The sequence below is a fragment of the Rhododendron vialii genome, chromosome 13a, assembly GCF_030253575.1.
Source record: "Rhododendron vialii isolate Sample 1 chromosome 13a, ASM3025357v1".
In the NCBI taxonomy this organism is placed as follows: Eukaryota; Viridiplantae; Streptophyta; class Magnoliopsida; order Ericales; family Ericaceae; genus Rhododendron; species Rhododendron vialii.
Genome location: NC_080569.1, coordinates 2,873,629 through 2,893,485, shown reverse-complemented (window position 1 = coordinate 2,893,485; position 19,857 = coordinate 2,873,629). Strand labels below are relative to the sequence as shown.

The window sequence follows — 19,857 nt, the reverse complement described above, 5'->3', positions numbered from 1 at the left end:
ATTTTACCTAAAACACATTCGTATCGGTTTTCTGTTTGATATTCGTTTTAGGGCCTATGTGCACTAGCCATCCTTCTAGCAGGGTTGGGGAGCTAACTTCAATCTACTAAGAGATGATGTGTTGGACTGTAGAGTTCTCATAGATTAGGATCACTCTTGCAGCATAGCATATGCCTGAGTGGGGATTTAGGATACATCACTGTAGAGTATTCGGGCCAATTACATCAATTAAGTGGCCCAAATATTCGGAGCTATAGAACATAGAGTAAGACATAATAGGGACATTTGTTGTACACCACAACATAACATTAACAACCCAATGTTCCTTTGGTAGGTGAAACTCATTTAACAATAGGGTCAGGCAACTTGTAAGTTGTGACTTGTTTACAAGTGCAGAATGAAGACGACCTTTTCTTGTACTTGCACTCAACCACCTCAGCTGCCAGTTTGTCTCTCTCTCTCTCTCTCTCTCTCTCTCTCTCTCTCTCTCTCTCTCTCTCTCTCTCTCTCTCTCTCATTTGGAGATGATCTCACATAGATCCTATTTGTTGCAAGTGGAACACTTACTTTTGTATGTGTTTGTACGTCTGCATCAGAAAACGTATCATCTGAGTACACAAACCCAGAAGTGCTTTGGAAATGGCAGTTAGTATTCCTTGTGCCACAGTTATGGTATGGAAAATGACATAAGGAAAGAGCCATTCCAAATACAAAAGACCAAAACATAAACTGCTTAAAACGGTTATGAAATCCTTGCAAGGGGTAAAATATTGACTATGTTTTGGCTTGAGATAGTGTTTTGAAAAGCTGAAAAAGAAAAAAGAAACAGAAACAAAATCAAATTCCCTCTCAAGAGAAGGAGATACTTTGCTCAAAGTACAAATCAAAGATCTACCCCTCTATCTACCATTTGGCTGCCTCATTTGTCTCTGTGATACTGCTTCGTGTCCTTGCAGCTAGGGCAATTCTGGCAGCAGAAAAATACAGATTAAAAAAGCACAGTTAAAATAGAAACCATTTACAAGTTTTTTTTTCCTTTTTTTTTTTTTTTCCTGATGTAGTTATTCATTTTGCGGACTGAATTCAATCTTATTGTTTTGAGAAAGCTTCATTTTCCATGTGGATTTATGTTTTCCTAAATCCCTGCATGTGTACACTAATTGCAGGTCAAGCCGATTAAGTAGGTTGTTCAAATTTATTTTTTGAATAACTAACGAGTTTCAAAAATCTATCCAGGTTTAGTTTGTTGATGAGTCAAGCATATCTCTCAAATCAAATCAGCACTATTTTAATTTGAATAGCTTATCGAGCGAGCAGTGGGCCTTTTCAACTCTAGCATAAAAAATAAAAAAAAAATTAAGCAAGCGTAAAACCAAATACGAATTTGATGATTCCATAATTTAATGGGAACAAATCCAAATTGATAGGTTGATGGCTAGAGTCCTCTGCATGTAACCTTCGTGGCACATAGGTAAGAGGATAAGGCCAAAAAAAAACATGGAGGAAAAAGATAGGTGAATGAATCATAAATTCATCATGCCACTATTGAATTCTAATGAAGTACATTTTGTGTCTCATTCTGCATATATCTTTTCATGTCAATGGTTAATTGCATTGAAAACAAACAGTCCCCAGTTCCAACAGGACATGAAAGATGGTTGGCAGCAAAGGGCCCCCTTCTTGTCCTTCTACGTAAACACTCCCTCTCTCTCTCTCTCTCTCTCTCTCTCTCTCTCTCTCTCTCTCTCTCTCTCTCTCTCTCTCTCTCTCCACATAAGATTGCCATGTTAAGGATGAGGGGAGTTTGCCATGCTAAGGATGAGGGGAGTTTTGTTTTGACAACTAGGATTAATAATACTATTGTTGTCTCTATAACTGGGTGGGTGTCCCCGTCAACTTACGATCTCCTCGATTAATTATAGAGATTCCGAAGTTAACAATCTGATAAAACCTCTATTGACCTAAAAATTTGGTATCTGTACTATGAGTCGAATTTGCAAACTCGGAATAATATAAGGCTCTTCTTGTCACACACACCCAGGCTCTCCTACTATTGATGAGAAGCTACAAATGGACCCCAATGGCTACAATGCTAGTGGAAGCTTCACTAGGGAAGTGGGTTGCATGGGTTTGTTAGAGATTCCCATTTTGGGAGGCAGGGCTTCTTGAAGCATTCTATGTCAGTATTTTATTATCCTAGAATGTGTAAACTGATACACTCCGTTGGGGAACCTTGAAATTTGAAAAAATAAGTCTAGGTTAGGGGAACAAGACACAGTCTCCCACATGTGGTATGTGAATTAAAGATTAGTCAATTAAATTCTTGAGCCTTGAGAGCTTAATCCAAGAAATTACTTTGTTCAAGCTTAGGTTAAAATAATTCCCATGACAGATTGCTTTGCGACAAACTAGGAGATCGCGTGAGCTTCGCTTGGGCTAGAAAATTATCAATGCCCTAACAAGATCCTACATCGATGTAGTAATTAAGCACTTTTCCATGGGAAGATACTCCCCATTTACAAAATGATTCGTGCTATCGAATTACAAGAAGGTTTTACAAAATCGTTCTTTCATTTATGAAAAATGGAATAAGTGAAAGAGCAATTAAAATGCAATATTGTAGTAATTCACTTAGAATAAAGACAAACGAGTGCTGAAGTACGAAGGATTGTGAAAATCACTATCGAATAAGAATATCGATCAACAAAGCTTAAAACAATTGTACATTTTGTACGACACACTCTTTTATGAGATTGTACATCTAATTCAAAATATGATAATGGTTAAAAGGTTAATCCGTTCAAACATCCAAATTCTACTCCAATTGCAATCTCGATAGAGAGAGAGAAAAGGAAACCTAAAATATGGGACCATTACCTTAGCTCCAACAGACGCTAGTCTAGATTGGGCCAAAAAGAACCTCAAAATTGTTGAACAATCAATCAAACAATCACATCGTTCTAGTAAGCATGAGCATGTGAAGCTTTTGAGGAGATAACCAGACTTCAACTAAAATGCTAGAACCCTAAATATTGTGGGATAATCTTTCAAATACACCTGAAATCTATATCGGACAAACAGCCTTTGCCATATAAAATTCTCTGTGTTCAACCCTATAGGTATAGATGTCTAAACAATCCATTAACCCAAGTTGCAACTGTGTGTTTCCCATTACAAAAATTTCCTCCACACGTCCCTTATAAAATTAGAATTAGTTTGTGTGCATCTCGACTGATCGAATCTCAACGGATTAGACTAGTGATCCTGGCTTCTCCTTGCTGGCAACTATTGAGGTCATCTTACTTTCACCCGTAAACGTATAAAATGGCTATGAGAGGGACCGGAGAGAATAGTCCGAAGTGCGCAAGCTGACCGGAACACCCTGTTCTACAAGAACCAAGAATAGAAAATCTACAAAAGTTCACCCGGTATAACTTATTTTGGAACACCTTGGGCCTTGTTTGTTTGGGGTTTGAAAACTTCTAGGTACAGTCTTCAATAAATTTTCTCTATCTATCTATTTTCACTCATTACTCTAAAAAATGACCTCCATCAGAACACAAATTTTTGACCAAAAAAGGAAACATACATTTATTATTAGAAGACCAAATGGGAAGATGGGCAGTGCTTGGATTTGATATCAACCTTTACTTTATCGACCACGGAAAGAAGTATTTACGAGAGAACTGGTATCCACAGATTTTGTTCACCCACCAACCATATATATCTGATTTTCTTTTTCAAGCACTAGTCCTCAGTGACCTCACCATTATACAGTAGCAAATTGCAAATGAGGACAAGGTTTACACATGGGCAAAGTGGTTGAACGCAATTGTATTCAGAGAAACCTATTGGATGATCTAACGTCTCTTGATTCTCAAAAAAATAAATATTAATGCCTCTTATTAAAGTCTATGAATATGGACGGAGTGGGTTTGTTTTTTATGAGGTTACATGTTCAAAACGTTGGGACCATCGGAAGGTTCTTAACTTCAAGATTTCGAATTTCGTCAAAGTGCACGAAAACTAGTCCCATTAAAAGTGAAAGGGAAAGAGCACTGTGAGCATCTCTAACATATCTCTAAAATTCTAAAATGAAGAATGGATGTAACATATTGGAGGGAGATTTTGTAATTTATTCTCATTTTTTGCATCTTATGAGAGAATCTAAGAGGAATTCATCGTACTTTTTAGAGATTTTGTCTTCAAAATGGGAGTAAGAATCGTAAGATCTCCATATTTGAAGAACCAGAAATAATTTGGAAACCCAAATATCTAAAAACTATCATGGGTCCCTTCTAGATTCTCTCATAAAGTGCAAAAAGTGAAAAAAAATTACAAAAATCTTTTTCCAATATGTCATATCCATTCTTTATTTTGAAGTTTTAGAAATAGGTTGGAGATGCTATGAGATCGGAGTGTCATTCAGGGGCCAAATATATCTATTTCAATCATTCTACCACCACACTCATTCACACACCCACACTCTAAACAAGGGTGGGCCCACACACACCGGTGTGTGTGGACCCCACCTTTGTATAGAGTCTGAGTATGTGAATGAATGTGTAAATAGATATAGTGTTAGAATTTTCCTATCCATTTTTCCCTTTCCTAACTTCGGGCTTGGACTTGGGGTTAAAAAAAGCACATAGAGATAGGAGAGATTAGTGTATGTGGGCCCCACCCTTGTTTAAAGTCTAGGTGTGTGAATTAGTGTGTAAATATGGTGTTAGAATTTTCCTATCCATTTTTCCCTCTCCTAACTTCGGGCTTGGACTTGGGGTTAAAAAAAGCAGAGAGAGATAGGAGAGATTAGAGCTCCCTCCTGCACTTTATTCTCTTCAAATTCGATACTTTGCTGTACTCTCAGAGCGAGGTTTAGAGCGCAGGACCTCTCTCTCTCTCACCTCTCTTGTGTTCTAAACATCAGAATCTCATAGTATTGCCTCTACCCATCACTGTTGTCCCTCTCTCCGCATTGCCCTCCGAGTCTATCTGTTTCTTTTTTCGTTCTTTTCTCTGTTTTCTCTCAATTAACCGTACCACGAAGACAAACACAGAATCCCAACTGGGTTCTTTCCATCAGTCTCCTTCTTTCAATACCCACAAACGCAAATGCCAAAATACTGCCTTTATATTTCTAACCTGATAAAACATAGGCCTGCCTTTATATTTCTAACCTGATAAAACATAGGCCTCTCTACTCTGTTTCAAACTATAGAGCACTTTCTTGTTCCCTTTTCTTTGTTCTTGGCATTTTCATTGAGAGATAATCTAGGTATCGATATTTTCCTTCAATAAAAATATAATCTTGGTCAATTCCATCGATTTATTCGCATTCAAGCAGTACCCAGAAGGCTCAATCAATAGTCTGAAGCAAAATCACAAGTTTCAATATCTGACATCTCTATGTAAAGCTGTGGAAAAAATGAGAGATGGGTATTCCAAGAATAGCAAGGTTGGTTGTTGGCAAATCCAAAACTTGAATGCCTCTCATTGACTTTGCTTGTCTGCATTGTGATCTTTGAAATTTGCTGACTTTTTATGATGTTGGTGAAGCTTTCATGGCCCAAGTCCCTGGTCAAGAAATGGTTCAATATCAGGAGCAGAGCCGAGGATTTCCACGCAGACGACGTCGTATACGAAGGTTCATCTTTTGTCTTCAAATTTATATTGCCCAAATCCAAGTTAGGGTTCTGATATTGGAAATCTTGGATTTTACATTTAGAATTTTTTTTGTTTTTTCTGCAACTTCGTCACTGACTTGCTGTGGCTTATCCATACCAAAAACACTTAAATTTTAATGTGTTCTGCCTTTCCGTTTGCAGCTAAAGATCTGTTAGTTGTTTTCTTCTTTCTGAATTTCAATCAGTTGATGGTTTTGGATGCATGTGTATTGTTTTTGTTCTTTTGTGTTTGGATGTGCAATTGATTCAGAAACAGTGGAAAAATCACAGCTTTATGTTTTGTTGTGTTTATTTTTTTGTCTTTTTCAGGTGGTGATCAAGAATGGAGGAACAAATTCACGGAGAAGGGAGCATGCACTATCAAGAAAAACAAAACAGGTTCAGTATCATACAATCAGTATTCCTTTGGACTACCACGCTAAACCCCACTAGATTTTACCTAGATCAATTCAAGAACAAGAACAAGAAAAGAAAAGAAAAATGGTAGACGGATTTCGCCGCCATTGATGAGTCTAATTTTTAACAGAAAGGTCAAGTAGGAAAAACTCCGATCGCGTACGGCGAAGTAAAATTGACCTAGAGGCTTCCCAAGTTACAGATCTGCATAATTATAGGTGTGTTTCTATTCTTACATACTATTAATTTGTCTTGGATTTACTTTTTTTTTTTTTTTTTTGTTAATTTGTTGGTCCTTACTGTTTTCCCTTTTTTCATGTGGAAATAGGATTTTTGTAGCTACATGGAATGTGGCCGGAAAATCTCCCCCAAGTTATTTGAATCTTGAAGATTGGCTTCATACCTCCCCTCCCGCCGACATTTATGTTCTTGGGTGAGTGCAAGTAATAAAATGTGGTGCTTTTCTTCATTTGGACCATGCATCTTTTGGGAAATTTAACTGTTCTATTCGCACTTAGGTTCCAAGAGATTGTTCCTTTAAACGCGGGTAATGTCTTGGGCACAGAGGACAATGGCCCGGCTAGAAAATGGCTAGCACTAATCCGAAAGACCCTAAATAGTCTTCCAGACACAAGTGAGGGTTTCCGTACACCTTCGCCGATTCCTAACCCTATTGTTGAACTAGATTCAGACTTTGAGGGATCAATGCGGCAAAAGGCGTCATCTTTTTTCCATCGTCGGTCATTTCAGTCCTTGAGTCGTAGCATGAGGATGATGGATAGTGACATGCCATTTCCAACACCCCAACTTGACCGTCGATTCAGTGTTTGTGATAGAGTTATGTTTGGGCATAGGGCAAGTGATTATGACCCGAATTTTAGATCATGTTCATCGGATGATGAGATTGGGCCTGCGGATTCACCCGGTACCCCATATGTCTCACCAATCTCGTTCAATGGATCTACTTCAATGGAGAGAGATAGACAATCAGGACAATCAAGGTACTGTTTGGTTGCTAGTAAGCAAATGGTGGGGATATTCCTCACAGTATGGGTTAAGAGTGATCTAAGGGATGATGTTCGGAACATGAAAGTTTCTTGTGTCGGAAGAGGATTGATGGGCTATCTTGGAAACAAGGTACATCTTTTGGCTTTGTGGAGATTTCCTGTAATTTGAATGTGAACTTTAATCTGTAAGTATAATGGTAGAAATCTTATGCACTTGAGTGTGGCAGGGTTCAATTTCAATTAGCATGTCTTTGCACCAAACAAGCTTCTGCTTCATTTGTAGTCATCTAACCTCCGGGCAGAAGGAAGGCGACGAGTTGCGAAGAAACTGCGATGTCATGGAAATTCTTAGGAAGACAAGGTTTCCACGGGTTCATGGAATGGGGGATGAGAATTCGCCTCGAACAATTCTAGAGCATGAGTAAGAAAGCCCTCATTTACCTTGTTTATGATTTTGGTGATTTTGAGATCTCTAAAAGTTACATGGTGTAGAAAACATCTTGACCTTCTTTTCAAGTCATCCACTGTTTTGAGTGGTTTTCTTTTGTTGGGGAGAAATGCACGCTTTATCTCACCTTGATCAAAATACTGAGTCGTGTTTGTTTCAATGTAGTCGGATTATTTGGCTTGGGGATCTGAACTATCGGATTGCACTTTCTTACCGATCTGCAAAGGCTCTTGTTGAGATGCGTAACTGGAGGGCTTTGTTAGAAAATGACCAGGCATGTCATAGAATCTAACAAGCAATTTTACCTTATTTTAGTTCTTATTTTATGTACATGATTCTATATTATTTTAGTATAATGCATGTGAAAGGTTTCTTTCTCTTTAATGACCAATACTTGGAACTGTTCAGTTTGAACCTATGATGGCTTTTCTCAGCAGCTTCGGATAGAGCAGAGACGTGGACGTGTTTTTGAGCGATGGAATGAAGGAAAGATTTATTTTCCTCCCACGTACAAGTACTCAAATAATTCAGACAGATATGCCGGAGATGATATGCACCCAAAAGAGAAAAGGAGAACACCTGCATGGTAATCATTTCCTTCAATTGATTAATTGAAAAAAGAGAGGTTGCAATGAGAAAACGCTTGAGGAACATTTCTGAATATATCTGTGTAACTGTGCAAATAGGAAATAGGAAATTGGTTGTTTGTCACAATTGTGACTTTCTGTTGAAAGCTGATAATTGGAAAGCAGAAGCTTAAAAACATCATAAAGGAACTAGATTCTCAATAATCAGTTATTTTAGCATTTTAGAGTTGTTTTTGGCCCATAAGTCAAAAGTAACTAGAACCTGTCCCAAACAGATTGGCGTAGTTCTGAGACAGAAAGGCATAAGCAGCTGCAGAAAATCCATTACATCTTTCCGGTGTGAACGACTAATCTGGCTTTGTTTTGCATGTGAAGGTGTGATCGTATATTGTGGTATGGCAGAGGCCTACACCAAATATCTTATGTTCGTGGAGAGTCCAGATTCTCTGATCATAGACCAGTCTATAGCATATTTTTGGCAGAGGTTGAGTCTATTAACCATAGCCGAATCAAGAAAAGCATGAGTGGTTCTAGTTCTAGGATCGAGGTGGAAGAGTTGTTGCCACACTCAAATGGATACACTGGCCTTCGGTTGTATTAAGAAAAGCATGAGTGGTTCTAGTTCTGGGATCGAGGTGGAAGAGTTGTTGCCGCACTCAAATGGATACACTGGCCTTCAGTTGTATTAAGGAATTGATTCACATGATTCCCATTTGAGTAAGCTCTCTCTCTCTCTCTCTCTCTCTCTCTCTCTCTCTCTCTCTCTCTCTCTCTCTCTCTCTGTACCTTACTTTTTGGATTAACGATTATTTGCCTTTGTTCTGTAGGAGGGCATGGTATTGTTCAACAGGCACAAGCCATTATAAGGCTTCAGAATGTCTTTTGCCAAGAAGGGCCTGGTACCAGTGATTTTCTTTTATCAAATAAAGTTTCTTCATTTTTCACACTTTCAACTGAAAATGTCCTTTTGGGCTAATAAAAGCTAATCTAGGAACTTGAGAAAGAATTTTGGCATCTTTGAGGATCAGTTCAACGTGACTGAGGCCATCACTTAACTTGTCCTCTTCAAAGACAGAGGAGAGAAAAGTAGAAACTGATGCGAAAATGACTCGGTAGCTGGGTATCTTTTTATCGGTCCACCCTACGATGTTTTCCATAGCCACGAGAACTCACATGTAGAGCAAAACAGTACGCGGGCTTTTTGTTTTTTGGCCATTTGAATTGGACTTTACATTAAAAGAAAGTACTCCGGCATATTTTGGTGGAAGTGTTTTGTAAATCAAGTTGTTTTTAACTATAGTTCTCAGATGGAGAAGATGTTTTCTGTCTTACTCTTTGGTCCCCCATTTGCAGGTTTCGCTATGAAATCTTTGCCTCAGCGGTGATAGAGAACGTTGGTTGCATGCTGCACTTCAAAGAAGGTTGGACCTTCATCTTCCTTTCTTCTTACTCCGCGTTCGAATCTTGGATCTGTCAAGGGAAACGAAAATGGAACGGAAAAGAAATTACTCACGTGTATGGATTGATCTGTAGGTCGCTAAACAAAAAAGGATTTCGTTTTCGACAAAAATCTATTCACTTTCCTGACATTTTCCTAAACCAACCAAAAAGAAAGAAATTAATCTCTCCTTTTTCTTGCCTATCTTTTTTCGCTTGCCTTTTATTTTCCCTCTACAAATCCGATATTCTCACACAATTTTATGCCCGTGATCCCTTATGTCGTTGTCCCACGTCTTCCTCAGTTCGGTTACCGACTCAAAATTTTGTCGATGATTACAAACAAGTTAGAACATGTCGCCGTTGCACAAGTAATGAGGTAAAAGTCTAGTTCATTCTGCTTCAGTGTTCATCTAGTTATCACTTAGTGAAACATTTCAATTTTTTTTTTTAAACTGTCCAGCTTTTTTTTTTCTTTCCCAATGGTTTTGCAGGGTGAGTACGCCTGAAAATGCAGGTTCGCGGTTCCTTGGTGATTCAGTAAACGAAACTCATTTCAGAAAATCAGAATGAAAAACTAGGGACTTTTTTTTGTTCTGAAAGAAAATACCCCTAAGAGATTCTGACAAAGATCTCATGAGTTTTTTTTTTGATAAGTCAATCTGATGAGGTGTTTGTTTTCTTAATTTTTACTCCACTATTACTGGATATATAGAAAATTGTGATGGATGCTAATTGCCTCGTCATAATCTACCCTACGATGTAACGGGTGTCAAACTGGACCGTTTGATTTGTCTAATTGTAGGCTTTCTATCCTTAATTTTATGATCGGAATCGTTCATGGCTTTGACTTCTTTTGATTTTTGAGATTATGCAAAAATTACGTTGATCATCAGAATATACTTACCGAACCCCACAACATGGTGCTGTGGGTACCAGATCTGAATCCCCCGGTTCTGTTCATTGGTGGGGCCGTTGTTACACGTGGCAAAGCATTAGGAATTTATTTGCAGACAGCAACTATTTTTAACCCATGGTCAAGGGTTTCTTCCTTCAAAGGAGAATACAAGTATAAGAAATTAAGATTTACATAAAACTGGAAATATATTCACAATCACTGTAAGCTCGATTCAATAATTAGGCCCATTAGGGGAAGAAACAATTCCAAACATATCCGCAATCATTATAAATCCAATCCAACTGCAAGACCTCTTATAGGGAGAAATAAATTCAACAAATACCAAGGGAAGAACACACACGAAGGTAATGAGATTCGAACTTTTGACTTTCTAATGGGATGCAAGAGTCTTGACCAATTGAGCTAGCCACAATTGGTTATGGTCAAGGTTTGGGGTTACTCTGTCTTTTTAAGGTCTCAGGTTTGAAATCTTCGAGGTGCTATCAATTTCTTTGGTACCACAGAGAGTTTTCCTTTTACTTTAATTAGGATCTCACAAGTGGATGGAGAAATTGGTCTCCCAAATTTTGTTATTTTAAGAGGACCACGAAGTTGTTGCTGATATACATAAAGTTACGCTCCGTTTGTTTCGATGTAAAATGTTTTACAATGTAAAATATTTTCCAAGTAAAATATTTTTTCAAAAAACAAACTTCAAACTTTTATTTTCGGGTGTTTGGTTGGCACTTAAAAATATTTTCAGAAATCAACAAAATAGTGTAGAGAGGGGGGGAGACTTAAACGGTGGAGATCTGAGAATATTGGAATTGAACGTAGGTCAAGACTGAGGATCTAGGAAACTGAATAGTGAAAATTGCAGTATAAGGTACCGGGTTCATTTCGGAAAATAACTTATGGAAGATTTAAAGATAAGTCATTTTCATCCAATTAATGAAAAATATCATTTTTTACACAACTAAACACCAAAAAATAGGTAAAATATTTTACCGAAAGATATTTTACGTCCAAACAAAAGTAGCTGTCCGTATATTTTTGGAACAAAATAAAGTTTGCATGCAAACAAATTATGCCATTTATGGGGTATAATTTATAAAGCAGCAAAACAAAAGAAAAAAAGATTCTCACCAAAAACAATTTCCAAGATTCTTTACGTGGTCATCAGTATTTGAACCACCGGATTTCCCTCCCTCCCCCTGTAGACAAGACAGCTACTTGTATTATTTTTGTCCTCTTTCAGGATTCCCTTAACCAAATCGTTATGAAACAGTTTTTAATCGAATCTTTAACCGTGGTTTTAGTTTTGGTTATTTACTGTTAAGAAAAAGTGAAAGATGTATTATTAATTGTATTCAAATTATAAAATTCTAACACGCCTTTATATAAGCTACAAGACGCATAATAAGAAAACTTAAACTAACTAGGAAACATAAATAATAATCTGCCTAAACTGAAAACGTAATAATAAAGCTTAGAAAATATGACAACATAATATTTTCTAATATTATGTTAACATTGATTTTAAAAAACCGGCCGGTACAGTTCCGGTTTTGATTTTATATGATAATCGAACCGTAACCGTAACCGTAACCCAATTGAAATATAATTACATAAATACCCTATATACACCCCAGTAAAAGTTTCTAAAATCACTCATTCGTATATTAGTTTGTTGAAAATTTTATGTTATGTTGTTTAGACAATAATGAATATTTAGTGTCTTTGAACATAGGGTATATTAGTTTTATTGTCCCTTTAGATTAGATATTTTGTTGTTGGACAATGATTTTTGGTGTCTTTAAAACCTATGGTGTAATAGTGCATTAGTTTGTTGGGTTTTTTTTTAATGTTTTGCGTTTTTAACTCTATTAGAATTTTGACCACCTATTTCGGTGAAAGACCAAACCGAAACGATAACCGTGGTTTTGGTTATGGTTTTGATACATTAACCAGTTTTGATTATGGTTTTGGTTTTACGTATCCGTTTCGAATTCAGTTCTGATTTTGATTTTGCCAATAACCAAACTAAATCGCACCGTTGTCATCCCTGGAGGTGATGAGGCTTGGGGCACGAATCCCTCACCACTCCACATCAATGCGGGGTTATATGTTTGGTTTCAGGATATACGTCAAGGTTTGATACTCATAATTTTGGTTTTAGGCTTATCCATGCACAATGAGAGTTCAAAGCCAGAGTACTCTACCCCATGCTTATGACAAGAAACAGAACGCCAAAAACTGCATGCAAATAATTTTTCCTTTGGAAGGCATATAGCTCTCTACCTCCACCCCCATTTGATCCTACTTTCTTCCCATATTTTACTTCTGTATTTACTTATTAAAGAAGAATACAAAATTCCAAGCTTTTTTTTTTTTTTTTAATTTTCTACAGGTACCTCAAGAAAATCTTGGTTGAAAAGATGGGAACAGCCGAACAGCTAATTTCAAATTTCGCATAAGAAAAACAATGCAATATACTAGCAATGACGTAGAAAACTTGTAGGAAAAGTAATCTTTGAGAAACGAAAGCAAATTTTGTGCAGTCCAAAAAGTCCATGACTATCACCATCTACTGGGGATTTTGGAGCAGAGGCATCATAAAATTGAATTGCGATTGATTTGCCACTCTCCATGCACGCAAAAGCCCCCATGACCTTTGCGTAAGGCTTTTGGTAATGTTGTTAATGTTGGAGAGAGAGAGAGAGAGAGAGAGAGAGAGGGAAATACCACAAGTGGAAAGGAATTAGGTGGATGAAGTACTTCCTTTTCAATACTGAATTTAGGGGGCGTGATGTCACAGTTTAAAGGCTTTGCATGCCATCAAGTGCTCATATCTCTTACTCTTAACTTGTAATACAAGTAGTCAGGACTGCCTGCCACTGTACTCTCTCTCTCTCTCTCTAGACAGTGACTTTTAATCAGAGGGAGAGTGACAGTAGCAGCAGGCACACGAGGGTGAAGGCACTGAAGGGTCAGTGGACTCTGGTGGAGGTGTATGTATGGGTTAGTGAAGTCAACAAGGCAACATAAAAACCGGAATGGGGGATGGGAGATGCTGCCAATCGATGGTTCAGATCTTAACCGAACAATAGACGGTTTAGATTTGTATGCGTTTAAATTCAATTCGAATTATTTTTGCCGAGATGAACACTCTGCATCCGCTCTATAGGGAGCTACTCGGCAACATACCTTCGAGTACTCCTACTGGTGAATTCTATCAGTCCACTGACTGGGTGATTTCAATGCATGAGGCTTAGGTCATACAAGCATATATAGTATGCTGCAGAGTAAAAGATAGAGGTCCAATTTTCAGTCAGTTTACCTCGGATGTGGATCCACAACGTCAGCTAGCATTTCCTCGGCGGCCCCTACTCTCTGGAAGTCTCGTAGGTTATGTACTTATGTGGATTTTTAAGGAAATTTTTTGACACCCTTCCCCTTAGCCTTAGGCCTTCCTTGCGTCATCCAGTCGTCATTTCATGTGAAAATTCCAAATAGATACTAGGTTGAAAAAACCAAGATGGCGCTGATTGCATGTTGACGGTGGTAATTATGAGCGAATCTTTAGAAGTATCCAACCGTAGCTCAGTCCAATTCACACAACCTGTGTAAGCATGAGTGAAAGCAGAAATACGAGCGTGAAAGTCCATTCAAAAAAAACATCTTAATTCTAGAATTCGCGAGAGCAAGAGCGTAAAACGAGGATTGAGAACAAGAGCAAAGGCTATTGCCCGAAAAATACATGACCCAATGTCTTAGCCTATTTCCTCCCAAGTGTATGAAAACCAACGTATCCTAAACTCAAGTTTGAAAAACAAGCTTGGGGTTGTTGATCTAATGGATATGCTATTGGCTAAGTTTTGATTCCTATTGCTGACTGCTGCTTGGTTCCCCTTTTCCTATTGCTTTTGCTGGGTTTTCCATAGACTCTTATTAGCTCAGTGAGTGCTGTTCCACTTTTCAAAAAAAAGAACTTTAAAAAAAAAGAAGGTAATTTCAAGGTCAAAAATCATGTGTTTACGCAAATAATTTTCCTATCAATATGGATCTTGTTTGATAGATCTCATCGAGATCTTTTAAACGGTGCAAAAAAAATTAAAAAATTATTTTTTTATTTTTGTTATATTTGAGTTTGAAATTACCTTCGTTTTGAAAAATAAAGTTTTGGAAGAAAGTGGAACGGCGCCTAGCCCACAATATCTCTAGTGGGTTCACAATGGACCCAAAAGGCCCATTGGATCTTTTGACAGTAAGACTCAAGAAAAACCCCTTTCAATGCATTGCTCCCTTGAGTTCAATTGGATCATGGATTTATGGAGGAAAAATTAAAAGTTCAGAGAAAGTATAACTATAACTCTATAATCATTTGATATTTTTTTCCCATTCCGCTCAGCATTTTCCTTTCCCTCCCTAAATACACAAATTCATGGTCAAAATACAGGAGCAAACATGTCGACAGAGAGTTTATCGAAATCTAGGTTGTACAAAAATAAATCCATTCCTGAAATAAAACCAGAATTGAAAATCATTGTAGATGATTACAAGCACTAAGGCAGTGGACTTACAGCAGCTGAATCAACTAACGCCTTCCACGATTTCCTCCATCCAAAAATGGAAAACAGACAGAGGTAACCCCACCAACAGCATTATAACTTGCATCATTGTTCCAGATAACCTAAAACAACAGTTAACCATAATGTGTGACTTTAGAGATGAAATTGAAACCATTTAGGTTGAGAGCCTCAAAGAAACATCAAAAAGGCAAGGTAATCAGGTCGTAGTTAGGCCTGGGTAACAGGTCGTGTCGGGTCGTGTTAGTCGGGTTCGTGTCACAAATCACCCAACCCGAACCCAACCCATTTAGAATTCGTGTTTCTCGAGTCGTGTCATTTTCGTGTTTCGTGTCAGAAATGCTTAACCCTAACCCGTTAACTTCGTGTCCGGTTCATGTCGTGTTATCGTGTCTGTTGCCCAACTCTATATAGAATTACAGATATACCATATATTATGTATATACGTTCGTGCTAATGGGTGACACAGATTAGTAACCGTGTTAGTCGTGTCAATTTCGTGTCTCGTTTGTTCAACCCGAACCCAACCCATTTAGAATTCGTGTTCTCGAGTCGTGTCATTTTCGTGTTTCGTGTCAGAAATGTTCAACCCTAACCCGCTAACTTCGTGTCCGGTTCGTGTCGTGTTATCGTGTCTCGTGTCCGTTGCCCAGCTCTAGTCGTAGTACATTGAAGATCATGGAATGGAAGTAGAACAGACATTCAGAAGGATAAAGGAATCATATCTGCCATCCCTGAATCACCCAATGCTTTCCCTTAGCAAACCACCAAAAGCAAACCCTGGCCGGCAGAAATGTGGAGGTCAAAATCTAGTAGGCTCTCCAAAATACAGGTGCCACCGCCTACCATCGATGAGATATAGCCAGAGATCACAGTGCCTAGAGAATTAGGAAAAAAAGAGGTTTATACAACTATAACGGTATCCACCTCCAATTGATGGGGGTATGGGCGGTAAGCCAACCATATCATTTTGGGGAGTGATGACAGTTGCTATCAATAACTGCTAACAGAATAAATAGAGTTCATGCAGAATTCTACTAGAAGCAATGGGTATTTCTGAAAAGAAAACATGTGAAATTCATTCACTACTCTGTGCTAGATTATTTAGCTCCACAGTGAGTAATCCACCTTTTCTATGACTGCGGAAAAGTTTATAGCTGAGATGAATGGAAATGCTGAAGTAGTAAGAATCATCAACAAAAATTTTACATGCTATGACTAGTCCAAAAGGAAGTACTATACTTCATTCAAATCCAACTAAGCCCACGCCTGTTAATTGGGATGGCAGGAGTACCACATACCAAAAAGCTTCAAAGCCGAATGATACTTAAGGCGCTTAAAATGTATCAAGAAGATATCAATGATGATAGAACTCAATCTGTCAAACCAGATCATATGTAGAATATTGAAATAGGTAAACTTAAAACCAATCTTAAGTCCACTAGTATAGACAAGATGAAGGGCCTTTAAAAGCATAATAACGTCATCCAATCAACTGAAATGTTTTCCTCTTCAAAATACTTGAGGCATCCATCATCATCACACACACACACACGGAAGACTAGAGGAGAAACATGCCCATTAACCAAATGGAGACCACTGAACGATACTAAAAGTGTAGTCTTAGAAATTTAAAAGAGATAAATCAGATACCTTTGGATGACGTAACAAAATAAACATTTGCAAGACAACAAAATTGGACATAACCATCAGACAGGAAGTAAGAATTATAAATTTGTTATCTCCCAAATATCCAACAGGGAGGGAGAGAATAGGAAAATGTCCAACTGAAATACTTTAAATTTAATGATGGATCAATAGGGAATAAAGGAAGCTTCTATTTTATGTGCATAGGAGACCTTCACAATAGCGAATAAAAGAAGCTTCTATTTATGTGCATAGGAGACCTTCTCACCTTTTATTTGTAGAGGTGAGACAGGTTGTCTTCATTCCACAGCATGAAACAAACTGGGTGTTTAATGAATTCTAAAGAACATCAACTATCATGCGAATTTGGCAGAAGAAGGTAGTCCCTCCACTCTTTTGAAAGAAACAAATAAAGAAAAGAACACACCAATCAGCTAGTGAAAGACATGGAACAATTCTGTATTGTTCATCACCAAACATAAAACATTTACTTAGAAGATTCAGTAAAAAGCTGGCTCAAACAGGAGTCAGAAACCTCAGAGGCAAGTGAAAGTGCAAACGAATAGCAATAGTCCTTATCATAGCTGGGGATAGCAAAATATACAATCTCAGACTTTCCATCTTTAAATATCAGCGACAACATACTTCAGCACGCAGAAACATTTCAACCATGTCATGTAGATATGAGCCACATCAATGAGTCATAATGATAACAAAACCATATGACTTTCTTATATGTAGTAATCTAATCTTACATCATAAACACATATGAGAGTTGGCATGCTCAACATAGAGATTCCTTTTCGAGGAACCAGTAGAACTGTACAAACCCACAGTGAAAAAACACCCATTGTGCGCGTAAGTGCAAGCCAATCACAAAAACCTCACAGCTATGCACTGCCACAGTTAGTACAAAACCTAGCTAAAGTATGACAGGTTGTCCTTCTCCAGTTAAAAACCAAGCTGGTCCACCACATTCTTCACTGGGTGGGACTAAGTTGCATCCCTTGAAATGAGCCAGATGCTTTCTCCATCTCATTGTCAATGGCAATCTGCATATCCCGGCACTCTACAGTGCAAAATGCACGCAAGTAGCTGCACCAAAACATGACTGACTTCTCAATATTTTGTTTCAATACAGCAGTACTTCAAATTTAAGCATGGAAGAATGATATGTAAAACAATATGGAAGTTTAACTCGGTTGACGAATCATGATTATATCATAACATCAATGACTGCAAAACAACATAGAAGTTTCACTCAATTGATAATATCATTGTATCGCACTTTCGGTTAGCTGAACCTCACAAATCCCGAAAATCAATCAGAGAAATACAATATAAATAACCTGGATATAAAAATGCAGTTAACAAAGTTAAGTCAATAAGATATTCAACACCAGTCTCATTGCCATCTTCATTGAAAGGTATCCAACACATATTAACCAATTGAGTCACCTGAAGCACCAGATTCACTAATGAAGCGGTCTTTCTCTAATCTTGACAATGAAGCGTACAGTGAACAACCACAAACCACCGCAAATACCACAACTTCAATTAGCAGGTTTTAAGAAAAACAAGAAGAGCAAAAAATCCTGGGTTTTTCATATTGAGTCAGGCTTTGGTGGGATCTGTTTTGACTTATTCTTAGTTGAGGCTTAGTTGCCAGGAAAATAGGAGTTTGTTGGGCATTGGACTGTTGGATTACATTGTATCTAAAGCTATTCAGTTATCAATAATTCAAGTTTAGTTCCTAATTAGTCTCTACAGTTTTTTAGCCTGATCCTCGTCGAAGTGGATTAAAATCAGTTTCAATTTTTGCTATAGCTAAGAAAGGAACATAGACCTAACATATTCCAAGAAACAACAGTCCTTCACAGAAACCTAGAACCAAGAAAGTTCAAATTCAAACAGAAAACGCCAATCAACTCAAGAAAACGTTGGGCTTGTGAAGCCCGGTTCGATTTGGTTCACACTTCGCTAACTACAGCAGTGACTATAAGGGTAATTGATGGTGTAAACCCTACGTTATAAAAAATTATTAAACACAGCCGATGTAATTTATATTCCATTCGTAATTAGACACATAGTGAAAACTGGTGTGAGCCACCCGGTTGGGGAACCATGTCAAATATTAGTTTCTTTCCTTAGTTTTTTACGTGCGGTGTTTTCTGTTAGTTTGGCCGATTCTCAAGAGAAAATTCAGAAAGAAAGAAAAAAACAAACAAAATGTAGTACATATTAAGCAAAAGAAGAAGAAAAACTAAACAGAGTAGTAGAAACAGTAGGAAGCAACCGAAACGCTATACCTATACATGAAGACCTCGGCATTCTCATTGATCTGCTTCTTGCAACGGTAACACCTGCCGAGAAAGTCCCCGACCAGCTCTTTCCCTCTCGAACCGACGCTCTCCTTGACCGGAGACGACAGCGTCAGGATCCTCGGTGGCGATGATACCTCCACGGACTTCTCCGAAGCCCTGGAAGAAGCGTTACTCTGCCGTTTTCTCGAAGCGGCGGCGCGGCGGTCCATCCAGCCGCCGTCGGCCGATTCGGGCGGCGGCGGGAGCACTCCGGTGTCTCCCAAGCTCGAGGAGCGGCCGATTCGGGAACGTTTCGCCGGCATTGTCGGCGGGGTTTGGGAAAGTGGAAATTGAAGTTAGAGAGAGAGAGAGTTAGGGTTTTGGAGGGAGAGGCCGTACAGGAAATGAATGAGGGGAACAGGAGAGCGGTTGAAGGGAGAGAAAAGGGAGCAGAGGAGTGGACTGATGAGAGAGGGGAGTGCTGATGCTACACGGCAGAGCAGGTATTTATAGGCTACTGTGGGGTCCGGTGGCGCCTTTTTCGTTTCTGGCATCTAGCGTTTTTTTTTTTTGTGTCTTTTTTCATCAAAGCTTTTGTCTTTTATTGAGAGGGAATTGACTATTTACACTCCATTTTTTCTTTTTTAATCATACTCCATTTTTTTGTTATTCATGCTTTCTTTTTTGTTTTTTAGTGTTAAAAGAGTATTTTTTTTTGTTAAAAGACAAAAAAAAAAGTGTGAATGTTAATTTCCATGCGAGAAATATAACTTCAAAACACAACTGCATCCAAAGTGTTTTTTTTTTTCCCGCTAATATTGTATAAGGGTTAGTTCAAAGTTGTTCGATGCACATGAT

The 19,857-nt window shown here is 38.1% G+C and overlaps 2 protein-coding genes across 5 annotated transcripts; one reads left to right on the top strand and one right to left on the bottom strand.

Moving 5' to 3' along the window:
- The first annotated feature begins 5,322 nt into the window (after positions 1 to 5,322).
- On the top strand, positions 5,323 to 10,396 carry LOC131314445 (type I inositol polyphosphate 5-phosphatase 4-like). 4 transcript variants are annotated; one of them, XM_058343071.1, is made up of 16 exons: positions 5,323 to 5,458; positions 5,560 to 5,647; positions 5,997 to 6,065; positions 6,214 to 6,301; positions 6,412 to 6,516; positions 6,602 to 7,220; positions 7,318 to 7,511; positions 7,704 to 7,812; positions 7,973 to 8,124; positions 8,501 to 8,672; positions 8,761 to 8,842; positions 8,953 to 9,024; positions 9,117 to 9,313; positions 9,479 to 9,546; positions 9,868 to 9,941; positions 10,057 to 10,396. In XM_058343071.1, the coding sequence occupies exons 1-11, from the start codon at positions 5,429 to 5,431 to the stop codon at positions 8,812 to 8,814; spliced, it is 1,680 nt and encodes a 559-aa protein (XP_058199054.1). In that variant the 5' UTR covers positions 5,323 to 5,428; the 3' UTR covers positions 8,815 to 8,842; positions 8,953 to 9,024; positions 9,117 to 9,313; positions 9,479 to 9,546; positions 9,868 to 9,941; positions 10,057 to 10,396. The 4 variants fall into 4 exon arrangements, with proteins under 4 accessions (XP_058199054.1, XP_058199052.1, XP_058199053.1 ...); XM_058343069.1 differs by lacking the exon at positions 9,117 to 9,313; XM_058343070.1 differs by having other exon boundaries at positions 8,501 to 8,842; positions 9,117 to 9,237.
- A 6,932-nt stretch (positions 10,397 to 17,328) lies between these two features.
- Positions 17,329 to 19,493, bottom strand: LOC131313506 (uncharacterized). The gene is made up of 2 exons (XM_058341835.1): positions 19,006 to 19,493; positions 17,329 to 17,791 (listed from the first exon to the last, which is right to left on the bottom strand). The coding sequence occupies exons 1-2, from the start codon at positions 19,320 to 19,322 to the stop codon at positions 17,677 to 17,679; spliced, it is 432 nt and encodes a 143-aa protein (XP_058197818.1). The 5' UTR covers positions 19,323 to 19,493; the 3' UTR covers positions 17,329 to 17,676.
- Between the last annotated feature and the right edge of the window lie 364 nt (positions 19,494 to 19,857).

Coding starts and splice junctions, on each gene's coding strand:
- LOC131314445 (XM_058343069.1), top strand. CDS start 5,429: ATGAGAGATGGGTATTCCAAGAATAGCAAG. Junction 6,517..6,601: donor GCCGACATTTATGTTCTTGG/GTGAGTGCAAGT, acceptor ATTCGCACTTAG/GTTCCAAGAGATTGTTCCTT. Junction 7,512..7,703: donor CGAACAATTCTAGAGCATGA/GTAAGAAAGCCC, acceptor GTTTCAATGTAG/TCGGATTATTTGGCTTGGGG.
- LOC131313506 (XM_058341835.1), bottom strand. CDS start 19,322: ATGCCGGCGAAACGTTCCCGAATCGGCCGCTCCTCGAGCTTGGGAGAC. Junction 17,792..19,005: donor GCCGAGGTCTTCATGTATAG/GTATAGCGTTTC, acceptor GTTTTGGTGCAG/CTACTTGCGTGCATTTTGCA.